The sequence below is a fragment of the Puntigrus tetrazona genome, chromosome 14 (genome assembly GCF_018831695.1).
Source record: "Puntigrus tetrazona isolate hp1 chromosome 14, ASM1883169v1, whole genome shotgun sequence".
Lineage (NCBI taxonomy): Eukaryota > Metazoa > Chordata > Actinopteri > Cypriniformes > Cyprinidae > Puntigrus > Puntigrus tetrazona.
Genome location: NC_056712.1, coordinates 21,537,242 through 21,559,130, shown reverse-complemented (window position 1 = coordinate 21,559,130; position 21,889 = coordinate 21,537,242). Strand labels below are relative to the sequence as shown.

Below are 21,889 nucleotides of genomic sequence, written 5' to 3'. Positions count from 1 at the left end.
TACAGCAGTCGATGCGAATTTATGACCATGCACACCCACAAAATACGCCATAGAATTTGCACTTCTCGTTTCCTCTTTGTTCGTAATCATACAAAAATGTATGCGCGACTCGAAGAAATTTAAAAATAGAGATGCAAACTGATGACTCACACCGGAGATGCTGTTTTAAATGGGCGCCTGTCTCTTTAAGAGCATGCACTTGCAGCCATTTTCTGCTCTTTGTGTGGGGTGGATTAGCGGATAGACACCGAACCCAGAGCATCAATTCTACTACGCCGAGCGAACGCTATTTCTCACAGTTTCTCCACGCTTTGCGCTAACCGCCCGTTACTTTAAGAGCGGACATGCAATTAGCAGGTAGGCAAATGGGATTATTTTCATGAATTACGGAGATGAGAGCGCTCGCTCGACGGTGCGCGAGAGATGATGGCACCAACCTGCTCGTGTAACGTTATTCCCCAACATGATGCTCAGTCGTATTTTCAAAACGAAACGGGCTCGGCTTTTATGTTGTTTCGAGCCAGTCGCCTTTATGTGCGCGTTTGGGGGCGTTTTACGCTAATTTGGTGAATATGGTTCATTATGATGGAGGTGCTGATAGCATCTCCGCTTTATGGGTGGGGTGAGGGGGGTGCGCGTGCACGCATCTCACACATCTCATACGTGATCTAACGCGCTTTATCTTTATTTGTTTACATTAGCACACGGTTAAATCATTTATCTGTTCGTTTCATCATACGCACATTTTGGGGATGTTTTTATCTATTCTTTTCAAGCGCTGTTGTCCGGTGACTGGGGGCTGTTGCTTGGTTATTGCCAACCGAACCGTTATTTTGACGCCTTTGATGATTAAGAAATGCGCTGTATGACACATTAAATGACTAATTCCAGTTTTTTCCTTTAAATGACTGAATGGGTTTTGCTAATGTTATGATTAATTACTTGTATTTTGGATTTTTGTTTTATGTTGTAGTATTCGGTTTAGTGAACCACCAAGCTAATGTAATTTCTGAATGATAATTTGCAGCCTGGCGGCTAAAACAAACGATGTTTGAGGTAATGGCCGTCTTATTGCACGACTTTATGATATTTTTATGATATGAAATGCACGGACGTAATATTTTGAATTATTAAAAAATAAGAATAAGAAAAAAATAGGCCATTACAACGTAGACTGCTATTGGCCAGCAACAAAACCAGCACTGCAAAATATAATAATTCTTAATTAAGAAGTTAATCTATGCACATAGATGTTTGACTCTCTCAATCAGCTTTTTATATGTATTACTGGTTTGTTGTTTTTCTGGGTGACGTTTTCAGTTTGTTTCTTTATGGAATCCTAACCTAGCCATCTATCAAAGTTTTATTTGCATAAAATTAAATTGAAATCCCCCAGGACCCGTTACCACGGTCTAAAGCTGTGAACCAGTTTGCAAAAATATTTTTAGGCGAAATGATACAATAGGTATTAAAGTAGCACCAGTATGTTGCCATGGTCAGCTGTACAATATCCAGTTTATTGGTCATTGTACTGTAACTGTTCAAGTACCATTGATAGAACTTTGTAAAGTAAGAAATGACTTGTTGTTCAAACCTTAAAGTTGTGATAAAACTGAAGAAGCGGCTTCAGCAACCTTTTTTTTGTCCAGATTTTAACAAAACATCCACGTGAAAGTACGATTTTTTTTTTTTGAGTCTGATTGTTGATTGCATGGATATAAATCTGAATGTGATCTTGCTGTCGAACGTAAGAAAGGGCTGGAGTTTAAAATGCACAAGTTAAAAAATAAATGAATCCAAAAAATGTAACCGATTTAACATGAGATCAATAACATGTATCTAGAAAATGAGATATTTTCATTTCATGTTGGCTTCAACTGTAACTTCCCGCAGAACCCGTTGTCATTCATTAGAGCATGGTCACGTTATGCACAGGTAAAGGAAACAGGGAACAACTAGTTCCTTTCAACTAAAATTGTGCAACTAAAAATTACACAAACGTCAGTCTGGATCCTCTTAAATGATCTGAGAGGAGACCAAACACCTGACAAGAGATGATACCAACCCCTCAGAGGTTAAATATAAGTTTATATATATATATATATATATATATATATATATATATATATATATATATATATATATATATATATATATATATATATATATATATATATATAATTTGTAGAAACTTTATTTGCGCTATACAAATAAACTTGAATTTAATTTGAATTGAACTAATTTCCTGAATACTGATGAAAACCCATTCCCATTACTTTTCCCTGCAAATGTAATCAGTGTTAAAATGCATGGTGTATTGCACTCATAATGAGAGTTTCACCTGCTGTCGGAAATGATGCATACCTAACTACATCATCAACCATATTTGCTTCATTTTTCTCATCTCAGGAAATTGCAGTTGAAGGATGCAATCACGAGCAGTCCAGGGTATGTGAAGGGGTTGTTTCAGTGTATCCCGGCTGTACATAAGGGAGAATCTTTCAGTCAGCCATCAATTACACGTTCCGTCTGCCTGTCTAGTAATTGTAGCTCAAGGCTTGCAGAGAGGGTGGGAGTATGATGTCCCACCGAGTAGTGTGACCCAAATGTGCTGCTCTTTCAGCACTGGAAGCTCTTACATGACCTTTGTGATGTCTAGACCAGTAATAGTCGGCTACAGTGCTATGAGTTTAAACTAAAATCTCTGTAGGTGTTTTTACAAATTTTAATTTATTTTAGTACTTTTGCCGCTTTCTAAAATACGTCGTTCCTAAGAACACAAATGAACATACTTCTGATGGATTTCTGACCCTGCATAGACAGCAACGTAACTACCTCGTTCAAGGCCCTGCCCAGAAAGGCAGTAAGGACAGTTAAAATGGTCCTTGTGACAACAGGGGTCCAACCGTACACCTGTGCTGTGAATAAGTTTAAAACATGTAGTGATAAAAAAAAAAAAATTATGATTTAAAAAAAAAAAAAAAGCATTATTTAAAGAGATAAGAATTCACTTATTCACATATTACACAGCCTGCTGCCCATAACTGACATCATGGCTATTGTCGAATCCACACACACACACACGTCATGAGAAAAGTCGGACCAGATGTTGTCTGAATTGCATGCGTTTCTACTTTTACTTGCAAATGACTGTAACATGATAACTTTGCGACATCAATTTTAGTAGTGTAAAACATAATTACGCTTTTCAAACGGTCTGTTTTGGCCTGCCGTCAGCTTTTATACGAAGACTGTACCCGCTATAGTTTCATACGGATTACATAACCAGAGAATACTAGTTTTACAGTAGGTTCTTCAAGATTTATATTGATATATTTCTCAAGTCTATAGATACATTTCTAGATTCAATTTATATTAGTCTTATCTGTATGATTTCTCAGTGAATCAGAAAAGCTGAAAGTGAATGCACGGGCACACAGGTCAAGATGCCGCATTCAATTTTATCTTTAGAGTGTAAATTGATATAATTTACAGTATGTAACTCAAGTACTTTATAAATGACTAATTAAATCACCTAAAATTTGAAGTTTAAAGTAAGAAATTACTTTACGTTTTCAGTGGATAAGTAATTTAATTACAGTAACATGTTACTTATTAACGTGTTACACCCAACGCTGTTTGAAGTCAAAAAGGTTAAGGATGGAAAAGCGTCAATATTTAAAAAAAAAAATCCAATTCTTATATTAGAGTTGGAACCCCTAATCATATGTTTGTATGTGTATGCATATGGCTCATGCATTTATGTCATTGGTGGTGCAATTTTGTCATGCTCTCATAATGTATAGGAATGTAGACGGTGCCCCTCACCGTACAATGGGAATCGACTATTGTGGGAAAGTTTATTCTAGTATCTCAGCATCCTTTCCCACAGGCAGTGTCTCTACCTCTCTCTCCCTCACTTTGTCTCTCTCCCCCTGTCAGATCACTTCTTCCACTTGGAACGAGGTTGTGTCATGGAAGATTTTTTTTTCCAAGAGTCCTTTTTTGAATGACAATGATTCAGCTCTGAGGTTGTTATCAGTCTGAACATGTCTCACGCCACCTCACGTGATCCTTTTCAGCAGATTAAAATGTGCAGGAACCCCCAGGGCTCAAAGTACATCCGCTTTTTTTTTTATTTTTGTTCTGATGCAAACCAGCTCTGGTTATCAGATTGACACAATTAGATATGTTCACCTTTTATGAAAAAAAAAAAAAAAAAAAAATATATATATATATATATATATATATATATATTTATTTTTGTTTTGTTTTTTTAGATCATCGTAAAAATATATATGAATATTTTAAAAACGACCCTATTCCAGTTAGTTGTTATGTTATTAGCCTGCGTGTTCAATTGTGAGGCAAGTCTCTCACTCAAATGATTTATGTGCTGCTGCCTGTGTAGAGCCTTCCACATTAGTCACTTGAGGTCCATAATGACTAGAATGCTGCATAGCCTTTAAAAACAACTGTTTATCAACACTTTTTTTGTACTATAGTGTATGGTTCTGTTGTAAAAGGGGGAAGAGATTTGAATGACTTACACTTTTGAATGCATAAAATGGTTTATTCATTTGTAGTCATTATTATAGTGCTTTGATTCCATTCTGTTATTTTATGTAAATGCGATAAAGTCTTGTGAATGTGTGAGGTAAGTGCAAATGTATTGTGTGTAAGCTAACAGGCTAATTCGTTAGTGCTTATCCTAAATAAAACAGACATAATTGGTCATAACAATGCATTTCCAATGGCATATATTGTCATTTTGTTGGAATTATACTTGGGCACTAAAAGAATGATGTCTCTTGGGGATTCTAATGGAGACCCAATTTCTTTTTGCAGCAGAGCTTATGTTTCCTTTTAGGATAGAACTTGAACAAGCTTGCAGAAGCTTCACGTGTTTTAGAGTTTTTTTCTGTTGTCTACATAAAAACTCATTGTGCTAAAAGGAAACCCCACCCATATTACAGCAGCATAGATGAATCTGTATTGTTCAAGTGCTGTTGAGCGTCTCAGCATGCATTTGTTATAAAAATGGCAAGTCACACAATAACAATTGACTGTTTTGTAGCTTTTACCACACGTTAACCCTGTAACATGACTTTGACTGATTTGTCTTGGCATGCATCCCTGAACTAGATTGTGCTTGAAGATCTGAAGTTAGCCGTTCTGAGGCCTTCAGCGTTCCGATCAAGCATCGGTTCTTCCCTGACCTATTGTGAGAGGTCTTAGGGCTGGAGTTATTCTCTCATGTGATTCTGCTGTGAACTCCAACCACATGAAACTAACATAGGGTTTAACCCACCAAACCTTTTGAAAGTGCAGGTTAAAGTTGATGTGTGCAATTGTGATGGTAAAAATACTTTTATCTCTTAGAAATAAGTAAGCCTTTTATAATTAGATTTCCCCCGAAATATATTGGAAAAGTCATTATTTTTCCACTTGCATTTGATGTAAATTGTAGAGACAGATTGTAAATTTCTTATTTTTAGTATTTTTAGCTATTTGTTGTTTTTGGTCATTTTGTTCGTGCCAGTGTGTTGCCTTTACTCTGCGTGTTGTCGTTGCTATGATGCATCATCATTTTTCTCGCTCACTGTAAGCTGTTCACACTTCATAAGTTCCACTTAGTTCCTGTTTGTTACGGTTACTCTTAAGAGAGCCGTTGTTCCATATAGGTTCCATATTTAGTGACCACAGGACATCTCTCTTCCTGCATGAGCCATATTTAATGGTCAAGCTAGCACCATGTTTTCCTGCTGATGTGTCAAGCATTGATGAGGGTAAAGATAAAAAAATAAAAAAAAACCCTGTCTCCTTCTTGGACCACTTTTGATCTGTTCCAGGACATGTACTTACTATCCCATAAACATCCTATGGCATAACAGAAATGTTTGACGTGGGCAACCAAAGTTTGAATCTCCTTTCTCTCTCGACATTTTCTCATCCTTCATGCATTCTGCAAAGGAGCAATTGAAGTACCATACATTTCAAAACATTACTTGCGTGAGGTAAAGGTCAAGTCTGACTCGGGTCTAAAAATGGCGGTACACCTCACAAAATCACACTTCCTGAGAATGCAGGGGTCTTGAGATGCAAAAAGATCTTTGTATCTTGACACAGGATATCAGAAAGGTGGCCTTCGTGGTATTAGGTGCTAATAAAAGAGAGTTGCAACCATAAACAAAAAAACTGAAATAATATTATCATGCGCCAATACAATCAACAAGACTGGTGACAGAGTGGTTTGATGAACATGAAAGTGAAGTTGAACATCCCATGGCCTGCACAGTCGACGGGTGGGGTGTTTTGGAGGAGCGAGTCAGGAAATGTTTTCCTCCACCAGCATCATGTAGTGACCTGGCCACTATTTTGCAAGAAGAATAGCTCAAAATATCTCTGGCCACTGTGCAGGACTTGTTGACATTGTTAACTAATGCAAGACTAATTGATGCTGTATTGGTTACAAAAGGAGGCCCTACACCATACTAATGAATTATTATGGCCTAAAACCTGGCATTTCAGTTTCATTGACAGCTTTTGCATTTAAAAATGCATGGATGAAAAACACTGCTTCAATTCAAAATAGGCATTTTCAAAATTCTATAATAAATGATAAGTGGGGTATTTTCTGGGGACACTTGAGACCTATATCACATATTTAAAAAAGAGGGCATAATAGGTCAATTTTAAGACGTGTGATATTAAAATTATTGTAGAGAATTATGAAATAACAATATTACCATTTGTTTCGTATCAACCTGCTTTAAATTTAAAAAATAATTTGATTTATTGACAGGATCTGTGGCCTTTAACATTTTTTAATAATTTGATATGAAATAAAATTAACACTTTAAAAGATTCATTAATTATTTTTCTTGGAATTTGCTGGAAATCAGCCACCAGTGCTTGTGTTTGGAGCCTAATCGAATTCCTCCAGTGAAACCGAGTGAAAGACTTTAACGAGAGAGATTTCTTCAAGGTCAACGTGGATCCTTCTCTGATGGTGTTAGAACTCATTGTCTGTGATTGTTTCAGATTGGGCTGTTTTGTGAGTGAACCTGTGTCGCCATGACAACCCACGTGACCCTGGAGGATGCGCTGTCCAATGTGGACCTGCTGGAGGAGCTTCCCCTCCCAGACCAGCAGCCATGCATCGAACCCCCACCGTCCTCCATCATGTACCAGGTACATTTACACAAATGCAATTGTTGGATTTAGTGTTCACAGTGAGTCTAGTCATAACTGGACTGACCTTCTGTCTGTTACTAGGCAAACTTTGACACCAACTTCGAGGACAGAAATGCGTTTGTCACTGGTATCGCCCGCTACATTGAACAGGCCACTGTGCACTCCAGCATGGTGAGTAGAAGGAGGACTTTTGTGAAAAACAGCACATTAGAATTGCTGGTCATGTGACCAGAGCAGCAATAACGAAAGGATGTTGCATTATAACAAAGCTGCTCTTTATGGTTCTTTCTGAAATCTTTATCAGAAGGGCACTGAGAAGCAGAAACAGTCATTCAGTTTATCTGATGTAGGCTTTTCTTTGTTGCAGCTAATTTTAAATGAGCCCAGCTCAGTGCAGTTCCCTTCCCAAAGCTTTTACTTAAAAAAAAATTACAATATTTTTAGGTACTGTAATAAAACCATGTGAATAAATTGATACATTTATCCAGTCAGAATGCATTAAACTGATCAAAAGCAACATTTCTAATATTACAAATTTTTAATGAACGCTGTTTATCCGAACATTCTATTCTTTAATGAGGCCTAAAAATAGGAATCCACAAAAATCTGCAGCACAACCGTAGTGAACATTGGTAACAATAAAAAGAATCAGCATATTAGAATGAATTCTGAAGTCATGTGACACTGAAGACAAGAGTAATGATGTGGAAAATTCAGCTTTGTATCGCAGAAATAAATAGAAAACTTTTTTTAATTATAAGAATGTTTCACATTATTACTGTATTTTAATCAAATATATGCAGCCTTGATAAGCATACCTCAAAAACATTACAATTTTGAATAAAAAAACAACAACAAATAAATACCATGGGATCTGATTTGATTCGGTGATAAAGAATGAATACCAGCAGTTATTAATTTTTACATTTTGTATTTGACTGGGAAATTGAGAAGAATGGGAAAAGTTATGGATCTAAATTACGAATCCACTTATCATTGAACTATATTTTAGGTGTACTACAAAAAACTATTTCCAAATCCGTCTTGACAATGACATGTCATGTATGTCAAGTCAGTTTAAATTTGAACTTGGCTTTCATTTTCTCAGACATAGATTTGTCCATCTGTCAGAACAACTCAAACCATATCAACAGATGTGCAAAAGAAAGTACTATTTAAGGGTCAGGCATGTGAAAGCTGGACGAGATGTTTTGTGCCATATCAAAACCCACTTCGGTTTCAATTCTGTTTTAGCAGAGGCGTGAGGGAGAGAGCTCATGACAAACACCTTTTCACAAAGACACCCTTGTTTATGCTTGTTTTGTACAGTTTAGTTTCTGTGGGGGTTTGTGCTGGATAGAAATGGTATTGAAGGAGCTACTCCACCTCTTCCTCTCACAGCTCAGTGGCTCGTGGATGTGCGTGGACTGTCAAACAGGAGTGCACATTACTCCTTGAAACAGAGAGGTTCTCAAGGACTGGAGGTCCTGTTTGCTTCAGCTACCTTCTGCTAAAGCTCTAATGATAGCATAGATGTGGACATGCATAAGTGGCTGGATGAATGATGTGCTCTCTCTAAACGTGGATTTAAGAGAAAATAGCGTTTGCAAAGTGAACCGTATAGGCCTATTGAAATCAAACCCTCATACTCTGTTCTTTCTCGTCTCACTTTTTTACATTTAAATCAACTTAACATCAGTGCTTTCTGTGATGACCAAAGTTTTGTGCATATTCAGTTTGCGAAGCCCTTGATGTAATACTTGCTGAATGCCACTGCATTGTGATTGGCAGAAATCCAGGTTACATGATTTATTAATGGAAAATAGAGCATAATTAGGGACTCTTATACCCAGTCTACAATAAAACGTTTGCAGCACAACATGACAAAATTGAATTGGTGCTACTCTAATCAGCAGAGCTGTCTAGACGGCAAGGGCTCTGGTGATTCTAAGTTTGCAGTCTCTCCCTTTCTCCCTCTGTCTATACACTTTATACACCCTCATTGCTGCCTCGCAATTGCTGGTAATTCCTGTAAGAAACCTAGATCTCGTTATATCTATTTAGCAATAATGGTCACTTCCAGGAAAATGTTTTTTTTCTACCATGGGGTCAGAAATTATTTATAGTGCATTTACACATGAATTCACAGGAGATAGCTGGTTCCTATAGAGTTGTTGTACATTTTCCTCTTTTTCAAACTGTATTTTTCTTTTCAGAACGAAATGCTGGAGGAGGGGCATGAGTATGCCGTCATGCTGTACACCTGGAGGAGCTGTTCCAGAGCCATTCCTCAGGTACACACACACACACACACACACACACACACACGTGACATCCAATGCAGTAATAGTGCTCCGGTGTGAGGTGTATTCTCTGTAAAATGAATGCACTGTTTGGCCTACTGGCCCATATACAATTTTACTATCAGGTGTGTCATGGCGCAGAAGAGGAACTCTATAGGAATGAGATAGCGTCATCTATAGTTACATGCATAGATTTATTGAAGTTTTTAAATGTTCAATCAAAAGACTAAGTGCTAAGACTTGCTTTTTTTTGTCCCCAGAGATAATTGCTTATCTAAAAGAGATGATTTAAATGACCCAGTTCAACAACATGACTGCCATGCACTCACTGCAGTGAAAAGGCTCCTTATTCATAATCCCAGATCTGAATCCTGCTGGTTTAATGACGCCCTCTTGTGCATATCAGGTGAAGTGCAACGAGCAGCCGAACCGAGTGGAGATCTATGAGAAGACTGTGGAGGTGCTGGAGCCTGAGGTCACAAAGCTCATGAAATTCATGTACTTCCAGGTAAGAGACTGTTTGAACTTTTATTCACTGTTTATTAATCCTCAAGTTATTTATCAAACAACAAAGAAAGGGGGAGAAACACTTGCAAATTCTAAGTTAACCTTTCATTTCTGAATATGTAAATTCATATTTAACTTATTTAAATGCACTCCTTTGAAATGGAAAAAAGTAGTATAACATAGTATATGCCTTTAACATTTGATATCCCTTCTTCTAGCGCAAGGCCATTGAACGTTTCTGCAGCGAGGTCAAGCGACTATGTCATGCCGAGCGCAGGAAGGACTTCGTGTCCGAGGCCTACCTCCTCACTTTAGGAAAATTTATTAATATGTTTGCTGTGTTGGACGAATTGAAGAACATGAAGTGCAGTGTTAAAAATGACCACTCTGCTTACAAGAGGTATAATAGTCATGCTTAAATTTTAAAAGTCATTAAAACACTGTGACATATACACACGCATGCAAAATAAATAAAAAGTCTTATTTCTTTACTTTCTTCTTTACAGAGCAGCTCAATTTCTGAGAAAGATGGCTGACCCACAGTCCATCCAGGAGTCCCAAAACCTGTCTATGTTTTTAGCCAATCACAACAGAATCACGCAGGTACATTTAACTTTAGATATGGTGATGTTTATGCTAAAGGAATAAGCTATAAGAGCTAAAGAAAACCAAAAAGGAACCATAAAAATTATCCATACAACTTCTAGAACTACGTCCTTACTTATTCTTAGTGTAAGGAGTGATTTTTTTTTTCATAGTCTCGTCTTCTTCTGAAGCTTCTCTGTTCACTGTTTAATTGGACATTTGCGTGCTGCGTGTCATGTTTTATGTTATGTTTGTCCAGTGTCTGCACCAGCAGCTGGAGGTGATCCCAGGTTATGAGGAGCTGCTGGCTGATATTGTCAACATCTGTGTGGATTACTATGAAAACAAGATGTACCTTACTCCCAGTGAGAAACACATGCTGCTAAAGGTGAGCGCATCCGTTCCGGCTGAAGCTTTTTAGAGTCTGCTGAAAGATCTTTACAAATGAAAGTATGGTTCTGTGTTTCAGGTCATGGGCTTTGGCCTGTATTTGATGGATGGAAATGTCAGCAACATCTACAAGCTGGATGCAAAGAAAAGGATAAACCTTAGCAAAATAGATAAGTTCTTTAAGGTGAAGTCACATGTTCTGGTTCTCTTAAAAACTGCCCGTTTTTGTCACAATCATCTGAGTGTAATCCTTAACTGTGTTGGTTGCCATCTCAGCTTCAGGTTGTACCCCTGTTTGGAGACATGCAGATCGAGCTGTCACGATACATAGAAACAAGTGCTCACTATGAAGAGAACAAGTCCAAGTGAGTGATTGAGTACTTAAGATAAAAAGCACTTAATGAATGGCATCGTCTTTATAAACAAAAGTGCATTGCTTTCCATCTGATAATAGTTCTCTTGTTTGCATCACCCGACTAGCTAATAAACTAAGAAATCACTGAAGACTGGAGTAATTCAAAATACCTCTTTTTCTCTCTCTCTCTCTCTCTCTCAGGTGGACCTGCACCCAGAGCAGCATCAGTCCCCAGTATAACCTGTGTGAGCAGATGGTGCAGATCAGAGATGACCACATCCGCTTCATCTCTGAGCTGGCACGCTACAGTAACAGCGAGGTGGTGACTGGATCAGGTCTGGACAGTCAGAAGTCTGATGAGGAATACAGGGAGCTTTTTGACCTGGCCCTCAGAGGACTGCAGCTTCTGTCCAAGTGGAGCACTCATGTCATGGAAGTGGTACGTCTAAGATGATTTAAACTGCTTTAAAGGGTTACCCAATCACTTTCCCCCATGTCGATCCAAACCTGTAAGTTTTGTTCATTCTCTGAACACAGTTTAAAATATTTTGGATGAAAACTGAGATGCTTTTTGAATGTTCCATTGACAGGCAAGTAAATAATAGTCAAGGTACAGAAAAGTATGAAAGACATCATCAGAATGCTTCATTTGCCATCAGTGGTTCAACCCTAACATTACGAAGCTGAGATTATTTTTTTTATATAGAAAGAAAAAAAAAATGACTAACCGTTTAAGCAATTCAGTTATCTATTTATCTCATATTGAACTGTCTTCTCTTTCTCTGTAGTACTCTTGGAAACTAGTCCACCCGACTGATAAGTTCTGCAACAAGGACTGTCCGGGCACAGCTGAGGAGTATGAACGTGCCACACGCTACAACTACACCAGTGAGGAGAAGTTTGCCTTGGTGGAGGTCATTGCTATGATCAAGGGTCTTCAGGTTCTGATGGGCCGGATGGAGAGCGTGTTCAACCAGGCCATCAGGCACACAATCTACTCCGCTCTGCAGGACTTTGCACAGGTGACCCTGAGAGAGCCCCTCAGACAGGCTGTGCGCAAGAAGAAGAACGTTCTCATCAGGTAAGATGCACGGCACATAAAAAAATGCATACGTTTTTGGGCATTACTTATCTCCTTGCTCTTATATAGTGTACTTCAGGCAATTCGTAAAACCATCTGTGATTGGGAAGGAGGTAGAGAACCTCCCAATGACCCCTGTCTGAGGGGAGAGAAGGACCCCAAAGGAGGATTTGACATTAAAGTTCCTCGACGCGCTGTTGGCCCCTCAAGCACACAGGTCCGTTAAATTGTGTTTGCAGTGTGGATGATATTTAATACTGTTTATAAAGATTCTGAGTATTATATGTTCCTCCCTGTCCTGTAGCTCTACATGGTGCGCACAATGCTAGAGTCTCTCATCGCCGATAAAAGTGGCTCTAAGAAGACTCTTCGCAGCAGTCTGGATGGCCCCATTGTTCAGGCCATAGAGGACTTCCACAAGCAGTCTTTCTTCTTCACCCATCTCCTGAATTTTAGTGGTGAGACAACAGTTTTCTATATTGCAACTGTAATATATTTTATGTCAGTACAGACTGAGAAATGTTGCATTCCTTTCACAATGTTCTCATTCTCTCGTGACTGGCTGTCAGAGGCCCTGCAGCAGTGCTGTGATCTGTCCCAACTGTGGTTCAGAGAGTTCTTTCTGGAGCTCACCATGGGCCGTCGCATCCAGTTCCCCATTGAGATGTCCATGCCTTGGATCCTCACCGATCACATTCTGGAGACTAAAGAGCCCTCCATGATGGAGTATGTGCTACGTACACACAATTTATACTGGTTATTAAGCTGTGACATTGAGGATTCAGCTTTGCCATCACAGGAATAAATTACATTTTAAAATATATTCTAATAGCAAACAGTTATTTTATATTGTAATAATGTTTCCTTTTAATCCATTGCATATTCTCATATGTATGAGACTTCTTTCAAAGAGAAAAATCTTAAAAATCTAGTGGTATTTTATATGAACACTGACTAATTGTGTCTGTCAGATTACAGATTCTCTTTTATTTCCCCCCTCCAGATATGTGTTGTATCCGTTGGACCTTTATAATGACAGTGGTTATTATGCCCTCACCAAATTCAAGAAGCAGTTCCTCTATGATGAGATAGAGGCAGAGGTAGTGTCACAGACTTGTATATTCTCTTCCATTCAAGAAAATATGAATAAAAACTGAAGTTATCTCTTGTATTATAGGTCAACCTGTGTTTCGATCAGTTTGTGTACAAATTAGCTGACCAGATATTTGCCTACTACAAAGCTATGGCTGGAAGGTAACAATATCCCTGTCTCATTTAAATGCTTCTCAAGTTCAATTTCAGAGGTTAAATCAAAGAAATTACTGATCGCATGTTTCTTTCTCTACCTCACAGTGTCCTCTTAGACAAACGCTTCCGTGCAGAGTGTAAGAACTATGGTGTGATCATTCCATACCCGCCTTCAAACCGCTACGAAACACTGCTCAAACAGAGACATGTGCAGGTGTGATGTTAGAACAATTACCAATAAGAATAGGAAAGTCTGTTTTAATGTTGACAAAACGCACTACTACTCTGGCTACGTTTGGCAACATTTTTGTGCGTTTCTTTTTTTTTAGTTGCTGGGACGCTCCATTGACCTGAACAGATTGATAACCCAAAGGATCTCAGCAGCCATGTACAAATCCTTGGATCAGGCCATCAGCCGCTTTGAGAGCGAGGACCTTACTTCCATAGTGGTAAGAAACTCATGCTTATAGACTGTTTTGTTATTTGTTGTCTTCATAATCAGTATTTATTTGGTACTACAAACGTGCAGATTATTTTCTTTTCCATTTGGACATCCGTTGCCTTGATTTAGAAAATCGAACACTAGCTAAGAACTTTGAAATATGCATTAAACTGCAATTGTTTTTCAGGAGCTTGAATGGCTGATGGAAATCAACAGGTTGACCCATCGCCTGCTCTCGAAGCATATGACCCTGGACAGTTTTGATGCCATGTTCCGTGAGGCCAACCACAATGTGTCTGCTCCATACGGACGCATCACGCTGCATGTCTTCTGGGAGCTCAACTTTGACTTCTTACCAAACTACTGTTACAATGGCTCCACCAACAGGTCTGAATTTAAGTTCATACCAATCCATGCTAATGTGGTTCAGTTTTAACCACAATGTTAACAAAAGTGTTCAATCTCACGGGATAGGTTTGTGCGGACAGCCATTCCCTTTACCCAGGAGCCTCAGAGGGACAAACCTGCCAATGTCCAGCCTTACTACTTGTATGGCTCCAAGGTCTGTAAGCCACATGATGAGCTTGTGATACTGAACCAAAGACTTAAATGTTACATACAGTGTGTTAGAGAACATTGATGTCTATTTTTAAACGTCTCGCTGTGTTTTTCAGCCTCTGAACATTGCCTACTCCCACATCTACAGTTCCTACAGGAACTTTGTGGGTCCTCCGCACTTCAAAACAATCTGCCGTCTTCTTGGTTACCAGGGCATCGCTGTGGTGATGGAGGAGCTGCTCAAGATTGTCAAGAGCTTGGTATTTCTTAGTGTTTAATGTACATGTAGATTCTCTTTCATGCACTCCCTTGTTATTTCCTTTTTTCATTTGTCCCGTCATCTGTCTTTTCCAGTTGCAAGGCACCATCCTGCAGTATGTGAAGACCCTCATTGAGGTGATGCCCAAGATCTGCCGTCTCCCTCGTCATGAGTACGGATCACCAGGTGAGATCAGAACTAGTAACGCTCCAGTTGTGTCATTGTCTAATTATAATTAATTTTCTGAGACCATATGTATTAGCTATTATGTTAATTATATTCTGGTGGAGTATTACACCATCAGAGCCCCTCTACCTCCCCTAACTCCACCTGTCTAGATCATCTATTGGATTTATGTATGCGGCAGCACATCTTACATTCCTCCATTCCTCCATCAAATTAATTTGTAAAACATTTATTTTAATGTTAAGAAAATGGTAATTGTAGCATATGAATGTCAGATCCTAGCCTGGGGTGTTTTTGATGTTATGTAATGTGGAATATTTGTCAGGCATCCTGGAGTTCTTCCACCATCAGCTGAAGGACATCATTGAGTACGCTGAGCTCAAGACCGATGTGTTTCAGAGTCTGAGGGAGGTGGGCAACGCCATTCTCTTCTGTCTGCTCATCGAGCAAGCTCTGGTGAGAGCCCCTCTGACTTACTCTTCCTTTTTGCATGACATAGTGTAATTGCATAGTTGATCGCTTATCCCTATACTCCTAATTAGTTTATCTAAAACTTCATGTCAAAGCTGATTTCTATTTAGATTTAAGTCTTTCAGACCTGCCAACCTATGCACATTTTGGCAGTACAATTATAAGGTTTGCAACTCCAAACTACCGAAAAATCGCATCCTGTCTGTATTCAATGATGCATTTTTACTGTATTTCTCCTTTATAGCCCTGTAAAACGAAAACGAAAAACGTTGCTTTCTCAGGTGTTTATCCTTCTTGTACATTTATTAAATAGTTTATTTAATAAGTACATAGCAGAATGGTGTGAAAGAATATAAACTAAGCTGCACTATTGCGGTCCTCGGAATACATTGGCAAGGTTGGCAGGTCTGATCTTTCGTAAAATACCTTGTTTTCTTCTGAATAATTCTGATTAGCTTTTACACAAATATTTTTTGTAATGAAAGCATCCGATTGGTGCACCAAAATTCAAAATCCAATCCTTGACGTGACTCAGCCTGGCTTTGCTAATCAGCTGCATAAAGAGGCAGATTTGAATTTGTTGAAAGTGTGTGTTGTACGCTGATGTGTATGCCAGTATGTGTGCATTTCTGAACGTGAATATTAATGAATTGCTGTGTGTATGCTAACGAGTGTGTGGGTGGAGGACACTGCTGCCATCTGCCCCTAAAAAGCAACTTTATTTCTCATTACACGCTGGCAACAACTACAGGTGGTAAGGAATTAGGCCTCATTCATGTAACCGAACCACAAACTGACTGAACGCACACTCTTCCTGGTTTTTATACTTTTTCTTTAGTCACTTTTGTGCCGTGTTCTGCCATGGATTCAAGGACGCTAGTGTCACCGAGACGAGAGAATAAAACCTGAAATGTAATACGGAGCTGTGAACGTCTGCCACTGTCGTGACGTTTGGTCTCTGCACAGTCCCACTGGGTTAATATTAAGAGGCTTGTTTAGGATCATTTCCTACAAAGGAAGTCTTCCTTGCTTTCATGGCAGTCACGACTCCTCTCTGGCTGCCTGTGACGTCCGTGCTGGTGCACATCTGCTTCCATACACTTCTCTTCTGACTGTAACTCTTCTGATGCCTGTTTCTCTTGTGTTTCTGTTTGGGTCTCTCTTTCTCTCTCTCTGAAGCATAGTGAATGTGTCGGATGATCATTGCACGCTGATCTCTCATTAACATTGTTTCTGTCAGGACGCTCTTCTGGTCGTCTTTCTCTTCTTGTTTGGGTGTTGTCCGGTGCTTGTTTTATTCTTGTGAATGAAGTGATTTTTGCTCAGATTTGTGTACCTCATTAATTTAAAGGTCATTGCCATAAGACCTTTATACTTTCACATTGCATTTAGGGTTTACACCACCTGCCACAATAATAATTTATCATGTTTCTGCGTTTACATTTAGCAAATGTTGATGTAGATTAATGTTGCACTTTAATATTTAGGGATGTGCAAAACTGTTTTGTTGTCTACAGTTGGTATATTGGGCATTTACATGACCCATTTTTTTTTTTTTTTAAAGAAACCATCTAGATGGAGTATAACCGACTGATACATAGAACACACAAGTCTCAAGACATTTTTTTTTTTTAAAGCTAATGTCTTTAGTGTTGCTCAAGGCACAAAATGCTGGCGGAAAAAGGAATTTTCAAGTAGAATCAGAAAGTAATATTACAGTATGATATCCTCAGTACTGTATTTGGTATAATCAGCAGTTTATCAACATCAATTCTATATAAACATCCTCATATTTTGGATAAAATTGTTACATTTTCACATTTTCATACATATGACTAACCCATTTTCACACTGATGTGAGTGATGTTTGTTCTACGTAAAGCCTGATTTAAATTTCATTTAACAATGTGATTAGGGAAGTGTTTTTCATTAATTCTTCATGTTTTTGTGTTATTTGTTTGAACTCAGTCACAGGAAGAAGTTTGTGACTTACTTCATGCTGCACCGTTCCAGAACATCCTCCCAAGGGTCTACATCAAAGGTAAAAAATTACATTAAAAAACTGAAAGATCATGTTCCTCTTTGGTGCTTTCTGATTAAGAGATCACACACGCACACATATGTAGTTCTGTCAAACTATTAATCGTGATTAATTTCTTCCAAAATTTCACAGAGGGGGAGAGACTTGAGGTGAGGATGAAGAGGCTGGAGGCAAAGTATGCTCCACTTCACCTGGTCCCCCTTATTGAGAGACTTGGGACCCCACAGGTGAGGGACTCACAAAACCAAGTTGCTCATCCTATTTGTCAGTAGCAAAACATGTTTAAGGCTACCTATTTTTATTTTTTTATAGAAATGTTTTGTAAATGTTTTTAAATTGGTAATGTAGGTTTATGGCTCTATTTGGACTCCATTTTTGTAACTCATAAAAATCTTTTTAGCAAATTGCAATAGCACGAGAAGGAGACCTGCTGACGAAGGAGCGTCTGTGCTGCGGCCTGTCCATGTTTGAAGTCATCCTGACTCGCATTCGCAGCTTCCTGCAGGACAGCGTGTGGCGAGGCCCTCCCCCCACCAACGGCGTCATGCATGTGGACGAGTGCATGGAGTTCCACCGCCTCTGGAGCGCCATGCAGTTTGTGTACTGCATCCCTGTGGGCACGCACGAGTTCACTGCAGAGTATGCACAAACATTCAACATGGCTGTTTTTAATAGTAACTGAGCACTTGATTAATGTTCATAATGTGCATCATATAACTGAAATGTTTTGGGGGGGTTTTGTGTTCAGGCAGTGCTTCGGTGATGGTCTGAACTGGGCTGGATGTGCCATTATTGTGCTGTTAGGACAACAACGTCGCTTTGACCTCTTCGACTTCTGCTACCACTTGCTGAAGGTCCAGAGGCAGGACGGCAAAGATGAGATAATTAAAAATGTGGTACGTTTCTAATTTTGTAGACTTGACCTATTAAATTATATAAAAAGTACATAGGAAACTCTTAACAGTCAGTAATGCAATATACAAAAATATACCTTTCATCTATCATCTCAGAAATGCATTATTTTTATTCAGCAAAGATGCATTTAACTGATCAAAAGTGATCAGTAAATGCTTTCATAATGTTACCAAATAAATTGTGTAGTACTTATTCTAGTTTTATTGGTATTTAACTGAAATCGGTGTATGCCTTTACCGTTTAAAAGGTGTTTTTATATGACTAAAAGTGGCAGTAAATGCATTTGTAATGTTACAAAATATCTGTTTCTGCTTTTTATTCATCAAACAGTACTACAAAATGCTTTGTGCTATTTACAACAAAACTGTTAAGCGGCACAAATGTATTGAAAAATCAATGTGTCTTGAAGCAAATGAGCATATTGGAATGATTTCTGGAGGATCGTGTGACACTGAGGGCTGCTGAATTCAGCTTTGCCATCGTAGAAATAAATTGCATTTAAATACCATTAAAATGTAAAACGGCTATTTTAATTTATGATAATAATATTTCGCAGTATTGCTGTTTTCACTGTATTTTGATCAAGTAAATGCAGCCTTGGTGAGCATAAGAATGAAATCATGAAAGACCCAAAACTTTTGAAAGTTAGTATGCTTGTAGATGCTTGTCTTCTGTATTAAATGTTTTGTGGTGTAACCTCCAGCCCCTGAAGAAGATGGCAGACCGCATCAGAAAATACCAGATCCTCAACAACGAGATCTTCGCCATTCTCAACAAGTACATGAAGGCTGTGGAGACAGATAGTTCTACCGTGGAGCATGTTCGCTGTTTCCAGCCTCCTATACATCAGTCTCTGGCCACCACATGTTAAACAAACTTTTATTTGACTTCCAGCTATCCTATTCTTCCTCTGGTGTGACATTGGTCTCAAACGTAGTGCACAGGGCCTTAGAGCTTTCAAGATTGCCTCGGCTTTATTTAAACAAGAGACGAACCTCCAGTCTCGCCACATGGTTAAAAAAAACACAGCAGATTTTTCTCAGTCAGCCCCAGCTGTTATCTAACCCTCACAAATATCAACGCTCGCTGTCCGTTTCCAATGAGATTTGAAGTGAACCACTTTGAGAGATTTCTGCCGAAAATATTTCCAAGTCACCAGAGGAAGTTTTAACAAATGTTGTTTAAGTTCTAGTTTAAAAAAAAAAAAAAAAAAAAAAAAAAAGCAAATATAAATGACTTTGATTATAAATAACTATTAAGAGAAAACATGATTAATGTCAGATTTTTCGGTTTTTTTTAACATCACGCCCATACAGATTTCATTTATAATAGTATTTGCATGTACCTCACAAATTCCATATATCCTAAAACTGTTTGTACTGTAACATACAGACCAAAAAGCAAGAGTACGACTATGGACGCAGATATCCATAAAAATTTCGCCCCTTTCTAATTCCTTCCCGGCCAGAATTGTTTAAAGCATTCTGTTCTTTTTATCGTATTACAGCACTGGTTTACAGATCTTTGCATTTGTAACATCTATCACTGTAAATGTTGCGGTTTGATGCTGTCAAAAATTGCGTGTAGTACTTGTTCTAATTTTATTGGTACTTGACTGGTATCAGTATTTGCCTCAATTATTGAAAAGTAACCTCACTTATCTTTTCTGTCAGTCTTTGGACTGTTAATTTGGGCTATTTTATACACAATAACCATGTGTAACCTAGTGATGCAGTTCTGAAGTACTAATAACTGGATTTGTGCTGTGATGACTTCTCTTTAATCACCTTTTATTGCTACAGACTGCGGTAGATATACTGCATTACCTTAACCAATAACGGACAAAAAAAGGGAAAACGTTGGACATCCACTGTTCAATACCTACTAAAACTTGCGGACATATTTCAGTATTTACCCTCACAGGCCCTTTGCTTCAGCAGTGTTAGACAGATTGGCAAGCGTTCGGTTCAGTTTTGTAATTTATGTGGCTGTTGTAAATGTAACCTCATGAATGCTCATCATATTCTGTTATTTCATTTTTTTCCAGGAGTTTTCAGATTGATTTTAATCTGTTTTTAAATAACTGTTGAATTAAATGGGTATTTTCCAGTAATCTATTTATGCATAAAAAGTCGATTTTTCTTGCTCTCGGAAGGGTTAATATGTGAACGACGACGGGGGAAAAATGTTTTGACTTTAAGGAAGTGCTGTTTTAAAAACTCAAAGCATGACAGGTGTAATTTATTGTCATCATGGATCTATTTGTGACATGAGATTTTTGTTCATATTGTTGTACAAGTGATCATGTTTTGAAATACAAAAAAGGAGAAAATAGTACAATGTACAACAAATGGTTCTGAACAGGAATTATAATTATGTTGTATTTCCATGAAATAAAAAAGATCTAACGGAAACTGATTTTTTTTAGTATTATTATATATTTGCATTTTAACTTATTTTGCGTTTCATAGAAATCATAAAATTGCACCTAGACTTGAGCGCGATTGTTATAATAATAGATTAAAAAGTTGCATTATAAAATATTGCTTTTCTTTAAACCTAAATAACCAAATTCTTTGATATTTTTGTTACCAGCACATATCAAAGTATATTTGATGTATTAAAGAAAGCTTTAAGAGTCTTAAGATATGATTGTGTTAATGCCCAATTGGTGATTTAATCAGTAAGTTCCTGGCATTTCTCACACCTCGGGCAGGTCTGAATAGGATGTAATTAATTGCCTTGTTTTTAAGGGCATTTCATCTAATGCAGGAGGCACTTAGCGCTAGATAAACATTTCCTCCACATGGGGACGGTGGCACAGCTGGAAACGCGAGGAATCCAGAGTACTTTTTGTTGGTTCTCTTCGAGTTTTGCGAAACCGTCTCCTCCATTTAAGGGTAAGTTTTAAGAATGCGACTAATATTTTGGCCTCTCCTTTGTCAATATGGATACGCAACTCATAAAGTCTGTTTTGTAAGAGCAGGAGTGTTTCCTGAGGGCTCTGATTGGCTGAGCTGAACCGGCAGGCAGATGAGGGTGGTGCTTTTAAATGGCGCACAGAGTAAATGTTTGCTTTCCATCAATAAAGATGACACCCAACACCCCCAGTCCGCCAAACAGCTGTCTCCCACAATGAGAGGACCAAGATGTGGAGTGAGAGAAAGGGAGAGGGGTGAGCTGTGAAAACTGAATGAGACACAATGCCAACCTTACAGACTGAAAAAAAGAAAGATGCACATGAATATATTTTCAGGTCAAGGGCCTTTATCAGTACGTGAAAAATAGATGGCTCCTTTACATTTCAGAAGCTTTTAGCTAGACAATTATTTCCTAATCATAGTAACCTAT

General features: G+C 38.3%; 1 protein-coding gene across 2 annotated transcripts; it reads left to right on the top strand.

Moving 5' to 3' along the window:
• The first annotated feature begins 181 nt into the window (after nt 1-181).
• cyfip2 (cytoplasmic FMR1 interacting protein 2) lies at nt 182-20,952 on the top strand. Of its 2 annotated transcripts, XM_043257513.1 has the most exons (29): nt 190-357; nt 7,045-7,194; nt 7,279-7,368; nt 9,414-9,491; nt 9,907-10,008; nt 10,226-10,407; nt 10,514-10,610; nt 10,852-10,980; nt 11,062-11,166; nt 11,259-11,347; nt 11,539-11,776; nt 12,126-12,418; nt 12,488-12,635; nt 12,723-12,876; nt 12,988-13,144; nt 13,422-13,518; nt 13,596-13,672; nt 13,772-13,880; nt 13,996-14,115; nt 14,296-14,495; nt 14,583-14,670; nt 14,783-14,926; nt 15,021-15,111; nt 15,437-15,567; nt 17,551-17,623; nt 17,756-17,850; nt 18,024-18,262; nt 18,372-18,519; nt 19,242-20,952. In XM_043257513.1, the coding sequence occupies exons 2-29, from the start codon at nt 7,078-7,080 to the stop codon at nt 19,407-19,409; spliced, it is 3,759 nt and encodes a 1,252-aa protein (XP_043113448.1). In that variant the 5' UTR covers nt 190-357; nt 7,045-7,077; the 3' UTR covers nt 19,410-20,952. The 2 variants fall into 2 exon arrangements, with proteins under 2 accessions (XP_043113449.1, XP_043113448.1); XM_043257514.1 differs by lacking the exons at nt 17,551-17,623; nt 17,756-17,850; nt 18,024-18,262; nt 18,372-18,519; nt 19,242-20,952 and adding an exon at nt 16,334-17,533 and having other exon boundaries at nt 182-357.
• Nucleotides 20,953-21,889: the final 937 nt, after the last annotated feature.